The following is a 19,544-nucleotide window of genomic DNA, read 5'->3' on the forward strand; positions in this document are numbered from 1 at the left end:
TGGGACCTGAGGGCGGAACCAAAATGTTAAACATCCCAGGACAGAGAGGGTGGTGAGACCAGAGCCCAGTCCACTAACACAGGGCACAGTGACTGATAGATGTATTGCAGGAACAGAGGGGAAAGGTGGGAAGACACATCGAGGCAGGGAGTGGACCTCTTCTTCCTGAGTGCTGGAAGAGGCTCCGGGGCTGAGAGGTCCCATCGTGTTCTGAACTGGTTACCTCCCACAGGATCTGTGCTGTCTGCCACAACCCATCCCAGATGTCCAGCATTCCCCACTAATAATTCTTGGACTGGATTCCCATCGGGTTTATCAGTGACCATTGGCCCAGGCTCTGGTCTCCCTGTACAGCTGGACACTGAATCCACACTACTCCCTGGAAGCCTTTGAAGTTTCACCTGGTGATGTCCCCTCTCTCTGATATCTGGGAGAACTCTCACCTCCTCATGCAACACATTCACCTGCAGGGCCTCCTCACTCAAACCCCACCCCCCCTTACCGCCACCCTCCCAGCCGTCCATCAATGATCTTCACCTACTGAGGGGGCTGGGTTACCCATCCTGACCCTCCCCCCCTTCACACACTGACCTGAGGCACTGCTGAAGCCAGACTGACTCTGGGACTAACCCGTCCTCCACAATTAGTCACCTCGCAGAGCACCGGTGAAACGCTTCCTCACCAGGCCCTCAGGCCCTCACCAGGGACTCACTCAGTCCCTGCCTTGAAAGTTTGGAGACACATCCACTTCCAACTTCCTGAGATAATCAAAAGGGAAGCGTTTTGTACTTCTCACTGTCTGTGTATTCCTCGAACCCTTTGCTGGCTGAGGGTGTGTGTGTGTGTGTGTGTGTGTGTGTGTGTGTGTGTGTGTGTGTGTGTGTGTGTGTGTGTGTGTGTGTGAGTGAGTGAACATGTGTATCCATGAGTAAGTGTGTGTGTGTAGATCTGTATGTAAGTGTGTGTGAGTATGGATGTGTGTAAGCATGTGTCCGTGAGAGTGTGTCTGTGTGTGAGTGTGAGTGAGTGGGTGTGCACTGAGTGGGGGGGGGGAGACCGAGCAGGGTCAGCCTGGGAAAGATGCAGACCGAATTTCCTGCTCCCATATCCTCTCCATGTCAGGGACGCAAATCAGCTGTGATGCCCACGTAGTCAAACAGCCTGCTGAAACCTTGGGGGGGGGTGGGGGTGGGGGCTGGTGGGGGGCAGATCAGTGCCAGGAGGGGAGAGGGCAGAGGGGGAGAAGGGGGAGTCTCACTTCACAGGGAGTCCTCTCCCAGATATCTGGCCCCCATACAGCAAGCCTGCTGAGACAGTAACCCCAGGGCTAAGGATCACCCCAGTCCCGTTCCCCTTTAAGGGGCAATAGTTGCCTCTATTTTGGTCAGAACTTGACAGGTGTGGCTTTACTTTCCATCAGTGTCTGCAAGTTCCGATCTACGGGCTGTCACAACAACTTGGGAGACCGTGTGTGTGTGTGTGTGTGTGTGTGTGTTTTGTGTGTGTGTGTGTGTGTTGCGTGTGTGTGTGTTTTGTGTGTGTGTGTGTGTGTGTGTGTGTCTGTCTGTCTGTGTGTGTGTGTAGGTAGCTCTGTCTCTCCCAGCCCCAATCTCCAGCCTCACTGATAAGCAATGCTTGAATTGGCTGACAGTGCAGTGACAGTGTCTGGTTACAAGGAGACACTTCCCACCCCCTCCTCCATCAACAGTCACCCTTCTCCCCTCCCCCCTGGACCAGCTGCTCTCTGCACCCCCCCCCCCCACCTCATCCTAATCAGCCCTGCCTCACTGCTTGGCAGCCTCTCCCTTGCTGTCTCTGACTCCGACACTAATTGAGATTAGACAGCAGATGTGGAGGGAGAAGTAGGAAGAGACAGAGCAAGAGAGAGAGAGAGAGAAAGAGAGAGAGAGAGAGAGAGAGAGAGGCAGAGACAGAGGGGGGAGAAAGAGAGAGGGGGGGGAGAGAGAGAGAATAGCAGGGCAGCCAGTCAGGATCAATGTGCAGGAACTGAATCAACTCCCGGTGTAGATAAGAATCCGGGGAGGGAGGGAGAAGAGGAGCAAAGAGACCAAGCAGGAAGATCTGGAGGAAAGTTTAACAAGCAGAGGACGGGAACAATCTGTGGGAACGCATCAGGAACACTGTGATCCCAGGGACATTTAAACTCAGCTCGATGGAGTCAGGGGCTTCAGTGGATCCTGAGAGCCTCCAGCAGGCGGTGGGCTACTTCGAGGGGGCTCTGCGGGAGGCGGTGAAGGAGGTGCACGTGGACATCGGGGCGCTGAAACGGAACGTGGAGCAGCGGATGCAGGAGCTGCAGCAGCTGGTGAACCCCCTGTCTCACACCCTGGCCAGGCTGCAGCAGGAGAACCGAGAGCTGCGGGACCAGGTCCACTGCCTGTCCCAGCAGGTGGAGCGACTGACGGCGGCAGCCAGCGGCGAGAACCGGCCCGCAGGGAGACTGGTGGATGCAGGACAACCAGCCGGAGTCAGCAGCAATGGGACTGTGCCAGCCTGCAGTGTGAGTAACCGTGGGAGGGTGGGGAGCAGGAGGAGGGGTCGGGCCCCCACATCACTGCAACGTAACCCGTCTCATCCCCAAGGTCCTGCGACGGCACAACGAGTCAACCTTCCCCGACCCTCACCGGGGGATGGTCCCACACACACTGACCCTCACCGGGGGACGGTCCCACACACACTGACCCTCACCGGGGGACGGGTCCCACACACACACACACTGACCCTCACCGGGAGACGGGTCCCACACACACACTGACCCTCACCGGGGGACGGGTCCCACATACACTGACCCTCACCGGGAGACGGGTCCCACACACACACTGACCCTTACTGGGGGACAGGACCCACACACACACTGACCCTCACTGGGGAATGGTCCCACACACACACACACTGACCCTCACTGGGGAATGGTCCCACAGACACACAGACACTGGCTGTTGTGGACTAGTATTCTTCCCCATTGTCACGCAGTGACAGAGCCTTCCTCACCAGTACTGTACACCAGTGTCACACAGCGACAGACCAGCCCCTGCTGTTGTTATACAACATTGAGTTGGCACACCTTGCTGCTCAGGTAACCTGTGCCGGCCAAGTTATGATCGGGTTACACGGCCTTCCCTTGTGCAGAGGCAGAATGAGTTGGTAATTAGATTCTACAGGAGCGAAATGTCCCGATATTTCTGCTCCCCACCTCGTCTCTCTGCTCTGCTCCAAGAACATTAGATGGTAAGAACGAGAAGCAGCAGTCGGCCATTCTGTACTATTCAGTGAGATCAGGCCCGACCCATTCACTCAGAGCCATGTCCCTGCACTTACTCCATTCCCTGAGTATTGAAAAACCTGCACCCTGGCTGAGGGGTGTGTGTGAGTGTGGGGATCAGGTAGCTGCTGTGTGAAACCGTTCAGGACTGTGGCACTGTGCAGGACTGTGTGGGGTTGCACTGTGTAGAACTGTACAACAGTATGCAGGACTCTTGTATTCTGTGGGACTGTGCAGGACTGTGTGGGATGGTGCAGCGTGTTGTCATGTGAAGGTCTGGGCATGGCTTTGAAGGATTGTGTAGGACTACGTGGAATGGTGTAGAAATTCTGGAGAATGAAGAGGACTGTGTGAGATTGTGGGACTGCTCAGAGTGCAGGATTTTGAGGGACAGCGTGTAGGATATTGGAAACTGTGCAGGACTGTGTTGGATTATGAATAACTGAGGGACTGTGTGTCATTGTGCAGCACTGAGAAGGACGGCATAGAACCGTACAGGGTCGTGGGGAACTGCGCAGGACTGTGCAGGAGTGAGGGACTGCGCAGGAGTGAGGGACTGCGCAGGACTGTGCAGGAATGAGGGACTGCGCAGGACTGTGCAGGAGTGAGGGACTGCGCAGGACTGTGTAGGAATGAGGGACTGCGCAGGACTGTGTAGGATTTGGCTGACTATGTGAGATTGTGTGGGATTGTGTAAGATTGTGAAGAGCTGTGTAGGATTGTGGGGGACTGCGCAGGACTGTGTATTTCTGTATGGGCAGATATGTGTGGGTCAGGGAGAGGACACTGGATCACTGCGACCCTCTGGTGTTGGACAGCCTGGTCCCGATCTCCCATGATGTGTGGGGACAAGACCCATAGCTACACCAGACCCCTGGGTAACTGCTCAGTTCAGCCCTCAGACAACACCCCGATGAAACAAAGCAGCGGTGCAGGGCGGCATGGTGTGAAGAACCACACACAATACTTGTCTTCCTCGGCTGTGGCGTGGCACACGAGAGCAGGGAGGTTACGTCACAACCTGATAACTCACAGCTCGGGTACCACGTACAGTTATAGTCACCACACTACAGGAAGGAGGTGACTGCACTGGAGAGGGTGCAGAGGGGAGTCCCCAGGACCCTGCCTGTGACGGGGTGTCTCAGTTGTGAGGACACACTGGATTGTCTGGGTTTGCTTCCCTTGGAGCAGAGGAGGTGGAGCTGGGGGTTGGCGGAGGGGAGGGGGGAGGAACCTGAGACAAAATCACGAGAGGCAGAGATCGGGGAGAGAGTATCTAAACATAGAGGGCATCAGCTTAAGGTGAGAGGTAGGCGGTTTACATTGGATGTGAGGAGGAATATTCTCCCCCAGGGTGGGCTGGGGTTGGGATCTGGAACACACTGCCTGAGGGGTGGAGACAGAGATTCTCAGCTTTTAAGAAGCATTTAGATGAGCACTTGAATCACTTGGTGTAGATAGACCAAATGCTGGTCAATGGGATCAGTGTAGGAGGGTACTCTGGGGTAGCATGAATACAGTGGGCCAAAGGGCCTGTTTCTGTGACCAGCTGATCATTACCTTCCTGCAGCTTATGTTTGCTGTGCAGAAACTGACTGCTGTGTTTCCTTGTAACTGGTTGTAGGTGGCTCTGAGAGTGCTCCCCCAGCTCTGAGATCCACAGTCACCCCCACCCACCCCGTCACCCAACCACCTACAGGAGAGCGCAAGGCACAGGCAGAGCGGGACAGAGAAAGTCATGGTCAGAGCCACAGGAGAGACGTGCAGAGCCTGAGTCAAGGCAGAGGAGATGGATGCAGATAGAGAGATGGTAGATAATCAAAGAGAGATAAGTGGGAGACATCGTGGAGCACAGAGATGGACGGGAGACGGAGATGGAGACGGAGACGGAGACAGAGGCAGAGAGACAGACGGAGGAAGAGAGAGGCAATGAGTACAGGAACGCCAGAAGGGTTTGCTCCAAGTGACAAGGGGATAACAATCTTCTGCAAATTATCCCCGTTGCCATAACAATATCTGCTGGATGAGTGATCTCACTCTGTAGCCGTCAACAGCTCACAGGAGATCTCCACAGCCTGGGTGGCAGACTCACCGATATATCAGTGACTCGACTCAGCCTCAGCCTCAGTCAGATCCATGTGAGTGACATTAGTGTCCAGAAACCCACCCAGGAACTGAGGGTCAGCACAGGGTGAAGCTCCCTCCACACCGTCCTGTCACACACTCCCGGGGTCAGACACAGGGTGAAGCTCCCTCCGCACCGTCCGGTCACACACTCCCGGGGTCAGACCCAGGGTGAAGCTCCCTCTACACCGTCCTGTCACACACTCCCAGGGTCAGACACAGGGTGAAGCTCCCTCCGCACCGCCCGGTCACACACTCCCGGGGTCAGACACAGGGTGAAGCTCCCTCCGCACCGTCCCATCACACACTCCCGGGGTCAGACCCAGGGTGAAGCTCCCTCTACACCGTCCCGTCACACACTCCTGGGGCAGGGAGGATGGGTTAGACAGAGAGACAGAGGGACACGTGGTGCTGCAGATACTGGGATCTGCAGAACTGGAGCAAAAAAACAAGCTCCTGGAGGAACTCAGTGGGTTGGTTGCATCTGTGGAGGCAGAGGGACGGTCGACGGTTCCCATCGAGATCCTGCGCCAGGACTGTGTGTAGAGGGGAGATAGGCTGTATAACGAGGTGAGGGGGAGGGGTGAGGCAGAGGGCTGGTAGGTGATGGGTGGAAACAGGTGAGGAGGGGGAGGGGAGGGAGAAGGTACAAACGAGAGGCTGGTGGGTGCTGTGGAGTCACATGAGGGAGGGATGGTGCACAGATGGAACCGGGTGGGGGGGGGGGATAGGTGTAGGTAATTGGCAGTCGGGGGGGGGATGGGAATTGTAAAGGTGAAGGGGGTGGGTGGGTGGGAATGGAACAGAGGGGCAGTGGGTTACCTGCTAGTGGCAAACGCAGTGTTGGGGTGGTAGCCTACCCGGGCGGAGGATGAGGGGCTGTTTCCCAGTGTGTGCCCGGCCTCAGCCTGAGTGGAGGAGGCTGAGGACAGACAGGTGGATGTGGGAATGGGGAGCGGGGTTGACGTGACATCGGCTGGAAGCTCAGCACGTCCACTGCAGACGCAGGTGTTCTGGAAAACAGTTGCCTGGTCTGCGCTTGGTCTCGCCGATGTAGGCGTCTCACATCGGGAGCACTAGATGCAGGAGACGAGGCTGGGGGAGGTGCAGGAGAACCTCTGCCTCACCTGGAAGGGCTGTTTGGGTCCTTGGGTGAAGGGACAGGGGTTACACCACCTACAGCCGCAGGGCAACGTGCCCGGGGAGGGGTGGTGGGGTGGGATGAGCGGACCAGGGATTCACGGAGAGACTGGTCTCTGTGGAGGTGGGGGGTGGAGGGGAAGGTGTGGCTGGTGGTGGGATGCCATTGCAGCGGGTGGGACTGGCGAAGGGTAATGTGCTGGGTGTGGGGGCCGGTGGGGTGAGAGGTGAGGACCAAGGGAACTCTGCCTCTGTTCTGTCCGTGCGGAGGGGTGGGAGTGTCCAAAATGGAGGTCCAAGTGAATTTGAGGCAGCAAAGGTGATAAAATTGACAAGTTCTGCATGAGTACAGGAGGCAGCACCAATGTAGTCGTCTGTGTGGTGAAACAGTTGGGGAGGGGTGCCAGAGAAGGTTCAGAACAAGGACTGTTTCATGGACCCAGCGGGGCCCATGTGAGTGTCCGTGGCTGTACCTTCGACTTGTAGAAAGTGGGAGGAATTGAAAGAGAACTTGTTGAGGGAACTGGAACTGGAACTGGTTTATTATTGTCACTTGTCCCGAGGTCCAGTGAGAAACTTGTCCTGCAGACCGATTGTACAGGTCAATTCATTACACAGTGCATTGAGGCAGTAGAGGGTAAAACAGTACAGGATACAGAGTAAAGTGCACAGCTACAGGGAAGTGCAGTCAAGTTGGAATTGGAATTGGTTTTTTATTGTCACATGAACTGAGATACAGCGAGAAGCTTTTGTCTGGGTGCCATCTAGACAGCTCACTCCGTACATCAGTACGTCAGGGTGGGACTAAGAGGAACAGAATGCAGAAGAGTTATGCCAGGTGGATGAGAGCATTAGGGGCTGTCCAACAGAGTGAATCTTCCTCTATACCCAGCCGTCACACTCGTCCAGGGCACAGACACCACAGGATAGATATCAGGTGAAGTGCCTTCTACACTGTCCAGATTTGGCAGCATTGCCTCCCATGGGTTTCTCATTCCTTGTGTGTGAGAACCTCCTTCAGCCCGACAACCCTATTTGGTCTCTGTGCCCGACCATTTCCCAGCTCATGCACCCCCCTCGTCCTTCACCTCACCGCCAGCAGCCACGTCTCCCGCTGCACGGCTGCTGAGCTCTGGAAGCCTCTCACCAGACCTCTCCAGCTCACTCTGCTTGATCCATCGGACGGCAGGTGCTGACTATCAGTGAACACAGAGTCTGGATAAATGGGTCCCTCTGGAATTGGTGATCAATATCTGGGGGAACAGTGCTGGCACCTCAGGTACCCACAGTCTATGACTCAGGTGCAGACACTGAGTGTACTGGAGCTGATGATACCGGGGTAGGTGAGCTGGGGAGGTAGGAGGGCACAGGGCCTGCAGAGGGTTAAGTGAATGGACAAGGAGTGGGCAGGAGGAGTAAGTTGTGGGGAGATGTGAGGTTCTGCACTTTGGAAGGAGGGATGAAACAAGTATCATTTAAACAGAGTGTCTCGACAAAATGTTACAGCACAAGGTGAGCCGGGGGCCCCGGGACAGGAAACCCAAGAAGTTCACATGTCAGGACGACAAATAATGAGGAAGGTTAGTGGAATGTTGCAGCAACACACAGTCTGCTGGAGGTACTCAGCGGGTCGACCAGCATCCGTGGGGGGAAAGGAATTGTCGACGTTCCAGGTCGAGACCCTGCATCGGGAAGGAAGGTTGGCCTTTACTGCAAGACTGCAGAGTCAGCATTAATTGCCCATCACTAGTTGCCCGTGAGAAGGTGGTGGTGGGCTGCCGTCTTGAACCGCTGCTGTCCGTGAGGTGCGGGTGTACCTGCAGTGCTGATCCGGAGGGGGTTCCAGGACTTTGACCCAGTGACGGTGAAGCACATTCTCAGTAACGCAAAAAGATGCATTTCACTGTGTGTTTCGATGCACATGTGACTAATAAATAAATATCTTATCTCTCCAGGTCAGGATGGGCTGCTCCCAGGGGGTGGTGGTCCCCGGGCTTCTGCTGCCCTGGTCCTTCCAGCTGGGAGAGGTGGTGGGTTTGGAAGGTGCCGTCTGAGGGGTCTCGGTGAGTTGCTGCAGTGCGTCCTGTAGATGGTCCACACTGCTGCTGCTGTGTGTGGGTGGTGGGGTGAGTGAGTGAGTGGGTGTGGATGGGGTGCCTGTCGAGCGGGCTGCTGTGTCCTGGATGGTGTCGAGCTTGAGTGTTGTCGGAGCTGCCCCCACCCAGGTGAGTGGGCGGTGTTCCCTCACACTCCTGACGAGCCGTGTAGATGGGGGACAGGCCTTGGGGAGTGAGGAGGGGAGTTACTGACCACAGGATTCCCAGCCTCTGACCTGTTCCTGCAGCCACACTGTGTGTATGGCTACTGCGGGTCAGCCCCTCCCACAGTGACCCTCCCTCAGTATTACCCCTCCCACAGCGCAACGCTCCCACAGTGACACTCCCTCCTCACCACCCCTCCCACAGAGACACTCCCTCAGTACCGCCCCTCCCACAGACACTCCCTCAGTACTGACCCTCCCACAGTGACCCTCCCTCAGTACTGCCCCTCCCACAGTGACCCTCCCTCAGTACTGCCCCTCCCACAGACACTCCCTCAGTACTGACCCTCCCACAGTGACCCTCCCTCAGTATTACCCCTCCCACAGTGACCCTCCCTCAGTACTGCCCCTCCCACAGTGACCCTCCCTCAGTACTGACCCTCCCACAGTGACCCTCCCTCAGTACTGACCCTCCCACAGACACTCCCTCAGTACTGCCCCTCCCACAGTGACCCTCCCTCAATACTGCCCCTCCCACAGTGACCCTCCCTCAGTACTGCCCCTCCCACAGTGACCCTCCCTCAGTATTACCCCTCCCACAGTGACCCTCCCTCAGTACTGCCCCTCCCACAGTGACCCTCCCTCAATACTGCCCCTCCCACAGTGACCCTCCCTCAGTACCGCCCCTCCCACAGAGACACTCCCTCAGTACTGCCCCTCCCACAGTGACCCTCCCTCAGTACTGCCCCTCCCACAGAGACCCTCCCTCAGTACTGTCCCTCCCACAGTGTGACCGTCCCTCAGTGCTGCTGTTCCAGAGTCCGGGGTGTGACCCTGAGTGAATCGATTGGCAGGACTGCTTCAAGGGGCTGGATGGCCTCTTGTTCCCCTGACCTCGGCAATGCTCAGAGCAAGAGAAGTCTCTGAAGTGATTCCAACTGGATTAGCAAATTTGTTTCCGTGAAGTGGAAAATTCAGAGTTTAACCCTCGTTCCTGAGGACAGGAGGGAAACGTACAGATGTGGGGGCAGCACCTTCCTGAATGTGTTCACAGGCTGAACTCCAGTGACCAGTGAGGGGCGAGGGAGAGGGGGAGAGGGAGGGAGAGAGAGAGAGACAGAGAGGGAGATACAGAGACGGAGAGAGAGAGAGAGACAGAGAGCAGGAGGGAGGTGGGAAGCAGGTGACGGTGAAGAGGAGGTTGAGGGAGATTGAGGGAGGGTGTGAGGGACGGATGGGATGGTGGGGTAAGGGGAGGCAGAGCTTTGTGGAGGAGGAGAGGGATGACGAGCAGGAGTTGGGCTGTGGTGGACAACAGGGGCCATGAATTTCAGCCAAGCCATTTGACTGAACCAGCTGCGACTAATCCCTGCCTGTCAGCAGTGCAGCCTGTCTGTACCCCTCCCCCACAGGCCACCGGAACATTCTGAGGAGCTGACGTCATCGGTTCCTCGAAGCTCTTCAGTCAGCACACCACCTCTGTCCATCTCCCCTCAGCCCTTCCACCCCCTCCGCCTGCTCTCCCCTCCATGCCCTCTGCCCCCCCAACCCTAAAAGCAAACAGCTGTTTCACACAAAATTACAACCAACAGCTCCACACACACTCAGACTCAATCCCCACCATCGGCAGAGCTGTGAGACTGTTCATCACAGGCAAATGTTGGACAGGAAAGGTTCCGAGCTGTGGCAATGCTCCACACTCAGAGTGTCACACCACAGGCCAGCTTCCTTACACAATGGGAGTCTGCTTCAGGTAAATGCTCACGCTGACTCTGAGATAGGTTTACAATTGGTCACAGTCCAACCAGCCTCGTACATTTGGCCCTTAACCCAGGAGTGACCACATTCCCTCAGAAGCTGCAGTTGAATCTGCACTCACCATCATTTCAGGCACAGCTCACCCTGTCCAGTCCGACTCTGGGGCAAAGTCTGACTCCTTGCCCACTGCTTCTCCCACCGTCCATCTGATTCCACCACAGACACAGCCTCCTGTCAGGGGGATAAAGCAATTCACCTTCCAACCCAGGGTTCAGCAACACTGAGTCCTCAACCACCTCCACTTAATCTTCACTGTGTAACCGCACAGAGTCACTGTTTATCCAGGGTGAGGGTCACTGTGTAACTGTACAGAGTCACTGTTAATTCAGGGTGAGGGTCACCGTGACAGCTGTCTATCCAACCCTAATCAATGTATATTGGTATTGGTATTGATTTATTATTGTCACGTACCGAGGTACGGTGAAAAACTTGCCTTGTATACTGTTCATACAGATCAATTCATTACACAGTGCATTGAGGTAGTACAGGGTAAAAACTATAACAGAATACAGAGTAAAGTGTCACAGCTACAGGGAAGTGCAGTGCAGGTAGACAATAAGGTGCAAGGTCATAACGAGGTAGATTGTGAGGTCAAGAGTCTACCTCACCGTATAAGGGAACCGTTCAACAGTCTTATCACTGTGGGATAGAAGCTGTCCTTGAGCCTGGTGGTATCTGCTCTCAAGCTCCTGTATCTTCTGCCTGATGGAAGAGAGAAGAGAGAATGACCCAGGTGGGTGGAGTCTTTGATTATGCCGGCTGCTGGACCGAGGCAGCGAGAGGTATAGACAAGAGTCCATGGAGGGGAGGCTGGTGTCCGTAATGCGCTGGGCTGCGTCCACAACTCTCTGCAGTCTCTTGCGGTCCTGGGCAGAACAGTTGCCATACTAAGCCGTGATGCATCCAGATAGGATGCTTTCTATGGTGCATCGATAAAAGTTGGTGAGAGTCAAAGGGGACAAATCAAATTTCTCCAAATATCTCTGCTTCTTCATTTCTGTTTTCAATGGGCTGGTTGATTTGGAGCAGGACCTCAGTGGTGCCCTGTTTCCCCCGTCGTTTACACTCCACGTGTCCATCTGTGTGGTGCTCGGATCTGGTCGGATTTGCCCGCCAGTCCGGATCGTGCACTGCACCAGTTGTACTGGTTGCTGGCTGGCCTGGGGAACTGGGAGAGCAGTGGAACTTTTCCCAGATGTTGTGAGTGATGGACAGATGTTGTCGCCTGGCTTCAGTTCACCTTCTCAACCGTGAGTTTCCGTTCTTCTTCTTCTTTTGTCTGCCTTGAGGAGAGAGGACTCATTTGACAATGAAGTTGGCGGGGGAGGCACACCCTGTGTGTAACAAACTCTGTGCTTCCAATTCACTGAACCTGTGGCCTCAGAAATGAGAGTATCCACCCACCCCACTCCCCTCCCCGACCCCACTCCCCTCCCTGACACCACTCCCCGACACCTCTCCCCTCCCTGACCCCACTCCCCTCCCTGACACCACTCCCCTCCCCGACACCTCTCCCCAACCCCACTCCCCTCCCTGACACCACTCCCCTCCCCGACCCCACTCCCCTCCCCGACACCACTCCCCTCCCCGACCCCACTCCCCTCCCGGACCCCGTTCCCCAACGCCTCTCCCCTCCCCGACACCACTCCCCTCCCCGACACCTCTCCCCTCCCTGACCCCACTCCCCTCCCTGACACCACTCCCCTCCCCGACACCTCTCCCCAACCCCACTCCCCTCCCCGACACCACTCCCCTCCCTGACCCCACTCCCCGACACCACTCCCCTCCCCGACACCACTCCCCTCCCCGACACCTCTCCCCAACCCCACTCCCCTCCCCGACACCTCTCCCCTCCCTGACCCCACTCCCCTCCCTGACACCACTCCCCTCCCCGACACCTCTCCCCAACCTCACTCCCCTCCCCGACACCACTCCCCTCCCCGACCCTGCTCCCCGACACCTCTCCCCTCCCTGACCCCACTCCCCTCCCCAAGCCCACTCCCCTCCCTGACACCTCTCCCCAAGCCCACTCCCCCCGACTCTGCTCCCCGACACCTCTCCCCTCCCTGACCCCACTCCCCTCCCCAACCTCACTCTCCTCCCCAACCCCACTCCCCTCGCCGACCCCGCTCCCTGCAAGCTTTATTGGTTTGCCAATCCATCTCCCCCTGGAAATCTTCAGCCTTCCTGCCTTTGGACACAGGCATGGTCAACGTTCATCCCTAAATGTGACGGTAACTTGGCTTTTTTTCATTACAAAGGTGCCCTCTTTTGTCAGATTGCACATGGTCACAAGCTGGACAGAACAAGAGGCTTGGAAGGGAGGAAGAGCACTGACAGTTTTGGAAAGAAGTCAATGTAGGAGATGGTGTGAGAGGTTTAGGAAGAGGGATGCAGGGAGCAGAAAAATGGGACAGGGGACAGCAGGTCACAGGACAGCACCTCCTGCAGTAATACTGGAGATGGTAGATTGCTATGGAGAGAACTCTTCCATAGCTTTAAGTTCTCTGGCACGCACAACCTCACCTTCACCATGGACGCCCAGTCCCTATATACCTCTATCTCCCATCATGACAGCCCCTCCACTTCTTTCTTGACCAGAGACAGAACCAGTCCCCTTCCACTGACACTCTCCTCTGCCTGGCTGAACTTGTCCTCGCCCCAAACAACTCCACTTCCGATCCCTCTCACTTTCTACAGACCAAGGGCGTAGCCATGGGCACTCGCATGGGCCCCAGCTACGCTTGCCTCTTCGTTAGCTACGTCAAACAGTCTCTGTTCCAAGCCTGCTCCGGCCCCATTCCTCAACTCCTTCTCTGCTATATCGACGACTGCATTGGTGCCTCCTCTTGTACCTGTGCGGAACTCGACAGTTTCATAAATTTTGCCACTAATTTTCACCCTGCTCTCCAATTCACTGGGACTATCTCTGACACCTCTCTCTCCTTCCTCGATCTTTCCATCTCCATCTCAGGAGGTTCCTCATCCACTGACATCTTCTACAAACCCACTGACGCCCACAGCTGCCTCGATTACAGCTCCTCCCACCCTGTCTCTTGCAAGCTCCTCCCTTTCTCTCAATTTCTCTGCCTGCGCTGTATCTGCTCCCATGATGAGGCTTTCCACTCCAGGTCATGCGAGATGTCCAACTTCTTTACTAACCATGGCTTCCCCCGACTGTGGTCAAGAGAGCTCACACCCGTATTTCTGCCATTTCCCGCATCTCCGCTCTCACCTCCACCCCTCCCAGACCCAACAGGGATAGGGTCCCCCTTGTCCTCACATTTCATCCCACCAGCCTACGTATCCAACACATCATTCTCCACCACTTCTGCCATCTCCAACGAGACCCCACCACCAAGCATATCTTCCCCTCCCCCCCCTTTCTGCCTTTCACAGGGACCGTGATCTCCGTGACTCCCTACTTCACTCTTCCCTCCCCACCCATCCCACTCCCACCTCGGGAACTTTCCACTGCCCCCGCCATAGGTGCAACACCTGCCCCTACACCACCTCCATCCAGGGACCCAAACAGTCCTTTCAGGCAGTGGTAGAGGATGATTGTTTTTTGGTAGTGTACGATTGTTTCTCAGACTGGAGGCCTGTGACTAGTGGTGTGCCTCAGGGATCTGTGTTGGGGCCATTGTTGTTTGTTGTATATATATCAATGATCTAGATGATAATGTGGTAAACTGGATCAGCAAGTTTGCTGATGACACTAAGATTGGAGGTGTTGTGGACAGCGAGGAAGGCTTTCAAAGCTTGCAGAGGGATCTGGACCAACTGGAAAAATGGTCCAGAAAATGGCAGATGGAATTTAATGCAGACAAGTGTGAGGTGTTGCATTTTGGAAGGACAAATCAAGGTAGGACACACACAGTAAATGGTAGGGCACTGAGGAGTGCGGAGGAACAAAGGGATCTGGGAGTTTAGATACATAATTCCCTGAAAGTGGCGTCGCAGGTAGACAGGGTTGTAAAAAAGGCTTTTGACATCCTGGCTTTCATCAATCAAAGTATTGAGTATAGGAGTTGGGATGTTATGGTGAGGTTGTATAAGACATTGGTGTGGCCAAATTTGGAGTATTGTGTGCAGTTCTGGTCACCTAACTATAGGAAGGATGTCAGTAAGATTGAAAGAGTGCGGAGGAAATTTACTAGAATGTTGCCAGGTCTTCAGGAGTTGAGTTACAGGGAAAGATTGAACAGGTTAGGACTTTATTCCTTGGAGCGCAGAAGAATGAGGGGAGATTTGATAGAGGTTTACAAAATGATGAGGGGTATAGACAGTAAATGCGAGTAGGCTCTTTCCACCTAGATTAGGAGAGATAAGTATGAGAGGACATGGCTTTAGGGTGAAAGGGGAAAGGTTTAGGGGGAACATTAGGGGGAGCTTCTTCACTCAAAGAGTGGTGGGAGTGTGGAACGAGCTGCCATCTGACGTGGTAAATGTGGGCTCACTCTTAAGTTTTAAGAATAAATTGGATAGATACATGGACGGGAGAGGTCTGGAGGGTTATGGACTGGGTGCAGGTAAATGGGACTAGCGGAATAAAGTTTCAGCACAGACTAGAAGGGCCGAATGGCCTGTTTTCTGTGCTGTAGTGTTCTATGGTTCTAGGTGAGACACAGATTCACCTGCATCTCCCTTAATATCATCTACTGCATTCGGTGCTCCAAGTGTGGCCTCCTCTACACTGGTGAGCCCAAACGCAGAGTAGGTGACCGTTTCGCAGAACACCTGCGCTCTGTCCGTAACCACGATCTGCATCTCCCCGTTGCCGGTCACTTCAACTCCCCCTCCCACACTATCACAGATATGTCAGTCCTCTGCTTCCTCCACTGCCAGAAGTCCAAGCACAAACTGGAGGAACAGCACCTCATTTTCCGTCTTGGAACCCCGCAGCCTAACAGCATGAACATTGAATTCTCCCACTTTAGGTAATCCTTCCCCGTCCCCCGACACCCCCCCACCACCATGCCTCTTCTTCCCTTCCCTCTCTCTTTTTTTTCTACCCCCTTTTTTTTCCGTCCCCCAGTGGATCTGCTCTCCCCTCCTCCCCCACACCTGTGTATCACTGCCTCTTACCTGCATCTACCTATCACCTCCCTGTGCCCACCCCGCCTCCCCTCTTCTGTCCACCTATCACTGCCCTGCTTTTCCCTCCTATATGTTGGGCTTCCCCTTTTCCTATCTTCAGTCCTGAGGAAGGGTCCTGACCGCCTGCTTTTCTCCACGGATGCTACCTGGCCTGCTGAGTTCCTCCAGCATCATCGTGTTTTTCTGCTATGGAGAGAAACTGTTTATAGACAATTTATGATCCACATTTCTCCAAAGTAACTGACTGGCAGTAGAGTTTGGTCCCAAGGTGGTGAAGCATCCTGTATAAATGCAAGTCTCTCTACATGAGGGAAGAATTCAACAAGATGCTGGCTGTGATTCAGAGAGTCAGGGGTGTTCGGGGACCATCCTCGGGGAACCATCCTAGCCGTGGGAACGATGAAAGACAGCACATTGAGGAGAAGAGCTCAACACCAAAGAGGGGCCTGATTCCTGGGGCTGCTCTTGGACCAGACAAGGTGGAGCAAGCCACAGGTGATAGTGGGGCTGAGGCTTAGATGCAATAAGATTGAGCTTGGGAGTAGCTGGAGGCTCTGAAAGGAGATGTGTCTCAGCAGTGCAGTAGATCCGCACCACCATGCCTGGGCAGTTCTGCACTGTCACACTGAGTACAGGTTAGGGCCATGGACTGGGTGACTGTCTTGACTGTGGAGGAGGACAGACTGTGAGATGGACCTTGGCGTGGGGACCCTGAGTCAATGGAAAAAGAGTCACGATGACCAGCCATCTGTAACTGAAGAAAAGCAATGTGAGAGGAAACTGGATAAGTTGGTGTGGAGCCACAGTGACAGTGTTAATGGGTTCCAGCAGACAGGCTCGAGGCTGTTGGTGTGGCAGAACAGCTTGACCCTACGCAGGGGTCACCCGCTACTGATTTGGGTAGGAAACCATCTCTCGCGGCCCAGTTGATGACGTGAGCCAGTCAGTAAACAGCGACAGGGCAAAACACTCAGTGGTGATCAGGTTACTTGATGGATTTGGTCATGAGTAGGCAGCTGTTGTCATTATCCTAACAGATGTCAGTAAAAACAGCAACTTGCATTCACGTAGCACCACAGTGTTGTTAAACAGAAGCTGATGTCAAACCATAGAAGGAGGTATGGACTCCCTCCGTGACATTGTAACAGAGGAGATGGAGGTGGGGAGATCTACAGAGGGGGTTCCTGGGCTTTGGGCCCAGGCAGCTGAAGACATAGCCACCAACAGCAGAGCCAGTAGGTTCAGGGATGAGGGAGAAACCAGAACTAGAGTTGTGCAGAGATCTCAGGATTTCGGGACTGGGGGAGGTCACAGGGTAAGGGAGGGTAAGATGGGGGGAGGGTCGGTGAAGTGGGTATTTGAAAAGTTAGGTGAGCCTGAATTACTGGGAGTAACTACAGGATGATGGGGGAAGAGGGCAGGGAGCTCTCAACTCTAACGCTCCCCCCTTATAGATCTCCACAGACTGAACAGGAAGGGTTCCCAACAAGGTATTCCAAATCACAAACCGGGAGACTCCATCCCATTATACAACCCACTGACCAGTTATACACCCCACTGCCCAGTTACATACCCCACTGACTGGTTACACACCCCACTGACCAGTTATACACCCCACTGCCCAGTTACATACCCCACTGACTGGTTACACACCCCACTGCCCAGTTAAGATTTATTAGTCACATGTACATCGAAACACACAGTGAAATGCATCTTTTGCGTAGAGTGTTCTGGGGGCAGCCTGCAAGTGTCACCACGCTTCTGGCACCAACATAGCACGCCTACAACTTCCTAACCCGTACGTCTTTGGAATGTGGGAGGAAACCGGAGCACCCGGAGGAAACCCACGCAGACATGGGGAGAACGTACAAACTCCTGACAGACAGCGGCCGGAATTGAACCCGGGTCGCTGGCGCTGTAATAGCGTTACGCTAACTGCTGCACTACCGTGCCTGACCAGTTACACACCCCACTGCCCGGTTACACACCCACTGCCCGGTTACACACCCCACTGCCCACTCCATTCATTGCTTCAGAAGATAGGAAGTGGGAGGAACCATTGGCCATTCAGCCCTTCAGTACGATCATTGATGATCTGTTCTTGATCTTAGCTCCACCCTCCTGGTTCTCCCAATAACCCCTGACTCCCCGACAGAAAAATCCCTGTCCCTGGCCTTGAGTGCATTCGGTGCATCACCCTCCATGGTTCCCACATGCCCCGGTTCTGGTCTCCCCTCTGAGGGAAAACAAACTCTCAGCATCTGCTACGTTTCAGTAAATCTTTTCGGATTTCTCTGAACTCCAGTGAGCACAGGCCCAACATACTCAAAGTCTCTTCACACACCAACCTCTCCATCCCCGGAGACAGCCTGATGAACCCTCACTGAACTGCTTCCAAAGTGAGTTCCCTCCCTCAAATAAAGTCTGACAATGCTGCTGTTTTCTACAGAACCAACTTAGGATTGGGATGTAACAAGACCTTGACTGGGCAAACCTTTGTCAGATGGAATACAAGGGTGGGAGATGTGAACTCACACACTACAGTAGGGAGAGAAACTGAAAAAGTTGTTTTCATGGAGAGAAGTTACACAGAAGGACATGGGGTCCTTGTACACTGAGACACAGAGCGTCACCCTGAAGGTACAGGTGCCCCTGGGTTACAAATGCCCGACGTATGCACACCCTGTACTTACAAGTGAGTGTTTGGGAGACCGGCAGGATGGGTGGGGATGGGTTTACCAGCTGCTGTAAGGCTGCAGGGATCTTCTGCAGGGTGGGAACGGGGCATTTCCCTGTTCCTTCTCTCCTCCCCCCTCCCCGAACCACAACAATCGGGGTCTGGGTGGAGCTGAGCAGAGCTGGGAGTGCTGAGCAGACTCACTCGCTCCCTCACTGAGTGAGGCCGGCTGGCGGCCGCTCTTCCCGTGCCTGCTCACTCCCCCCTCACCGCTGTTTCTGTGACCCTCTCACACACACCGTTTCTGTTCATCTCCAACTTATGGACAGTTTGGGTCACCAATAGTCCTCAGGAACGGAGCCCCGTTGTTATCTGGGACTGCCTGTACAACAAGTAATCAGTGCCAAGTGGGAGGTTGTCCAACATTGCAGAGGGATGGGGTGTAGGCACAGTAGTGTGGGGTGTAGCAGGTACCGTAACGCTATTACAGCACCATCAACCCACGCTTCCGGCACCAACACAGCATGCCCACAACTTCCTAACCCGTACGTCTTTGGAATGTGGGAGGAAACCGGAGCACCCGGAGGAAACCCACGCAGACATGGGGAGAACGTACAAACTCCTTACAGACAGCAGCCGGAATTGAACCTGGGTCGCTGGCGCTGTAATAGCGTGACGCTAACCACTACACTACCGTGCCTGCCCTGAGCTCTAGAGCTAGGTTGTTGCATTTGTGGTTTTCCAACTGTTGGGACCTCTCCAGAATCTGGGAATTTTGGAAGGTCACAGGCAGTCTATCCACTACCTCTACAGTCACTCCACAGGACACAGGTCATCAGATCCAGTGGACTTGCCAGCCTTTGGCCCAGTTCCCCTCTACCTTCTGTCTGGTGACAATGCCTGTTTTAAGTTCCTCCCTTCCTTTTGCCCCTCGATGTTCTCCTGACGTCGGGGTGCATTTGTGAAGAGAGGTACAAGATATTTGTTCCAACACCTTCTTGTCCCAGTGACTGCCTCCCTGGGGTTGAGTTCAACAGGCAGTGTGTGTAAATGTCAGGGGTAAATGTTCCACATATGAGCTGTGCCCGGTTCACCTCCAGCCCTGGCAGTGCCACAGAAACCTAGGGATAGTGCTGACTCTT

At 54.7% G+C, this 19,544-nt stretch overlaps 1 protein-coding gene across 2 annotated transcripts in view; it reads left to right on the top strand.

Moving 5' to 3' along the window:
• The first annotated feature begins 1,783 nt into the window (after positions 1-1,783).
• The window catches only part of smtnl (smoothelin, like), a 38,417-nt gene continuing 20,656 nt past the window's right edge, over positions 1,784-19,544 (top strand). Inside the window, exon 1 of one of the 2 annotated variants that reach the window (XM_052035475.1) lies at positions 1,784-2,521. In XM_052035475.1, coding sequence (XP_051891435.1) covers positions 2,174-2,521 — 348 coding nt within the window. In that variant the 5' untranslated portion in view covers positions 1,784-2,173. The remainder of the gene's footprint in view (positions 2,522-19,544) is intronic. The other variant, XM_052035474.1, reaches the window with a different exon arrangement.

The sequence above is a fragment of the Pristis pectinata genome, chromosome 21, assembly GCF_009764475.1.
Source record: "Pristis pectinata isolate sPriPec2 chromosome 21, sPriPec2.1.pri, whole genome shotgun sequence".
NCBI lineage: Eukaryota > Metazoa > Chordata > Chondrichthyes > Rhinopristiformes > Pristidae > Pristis > Pristis pectinata.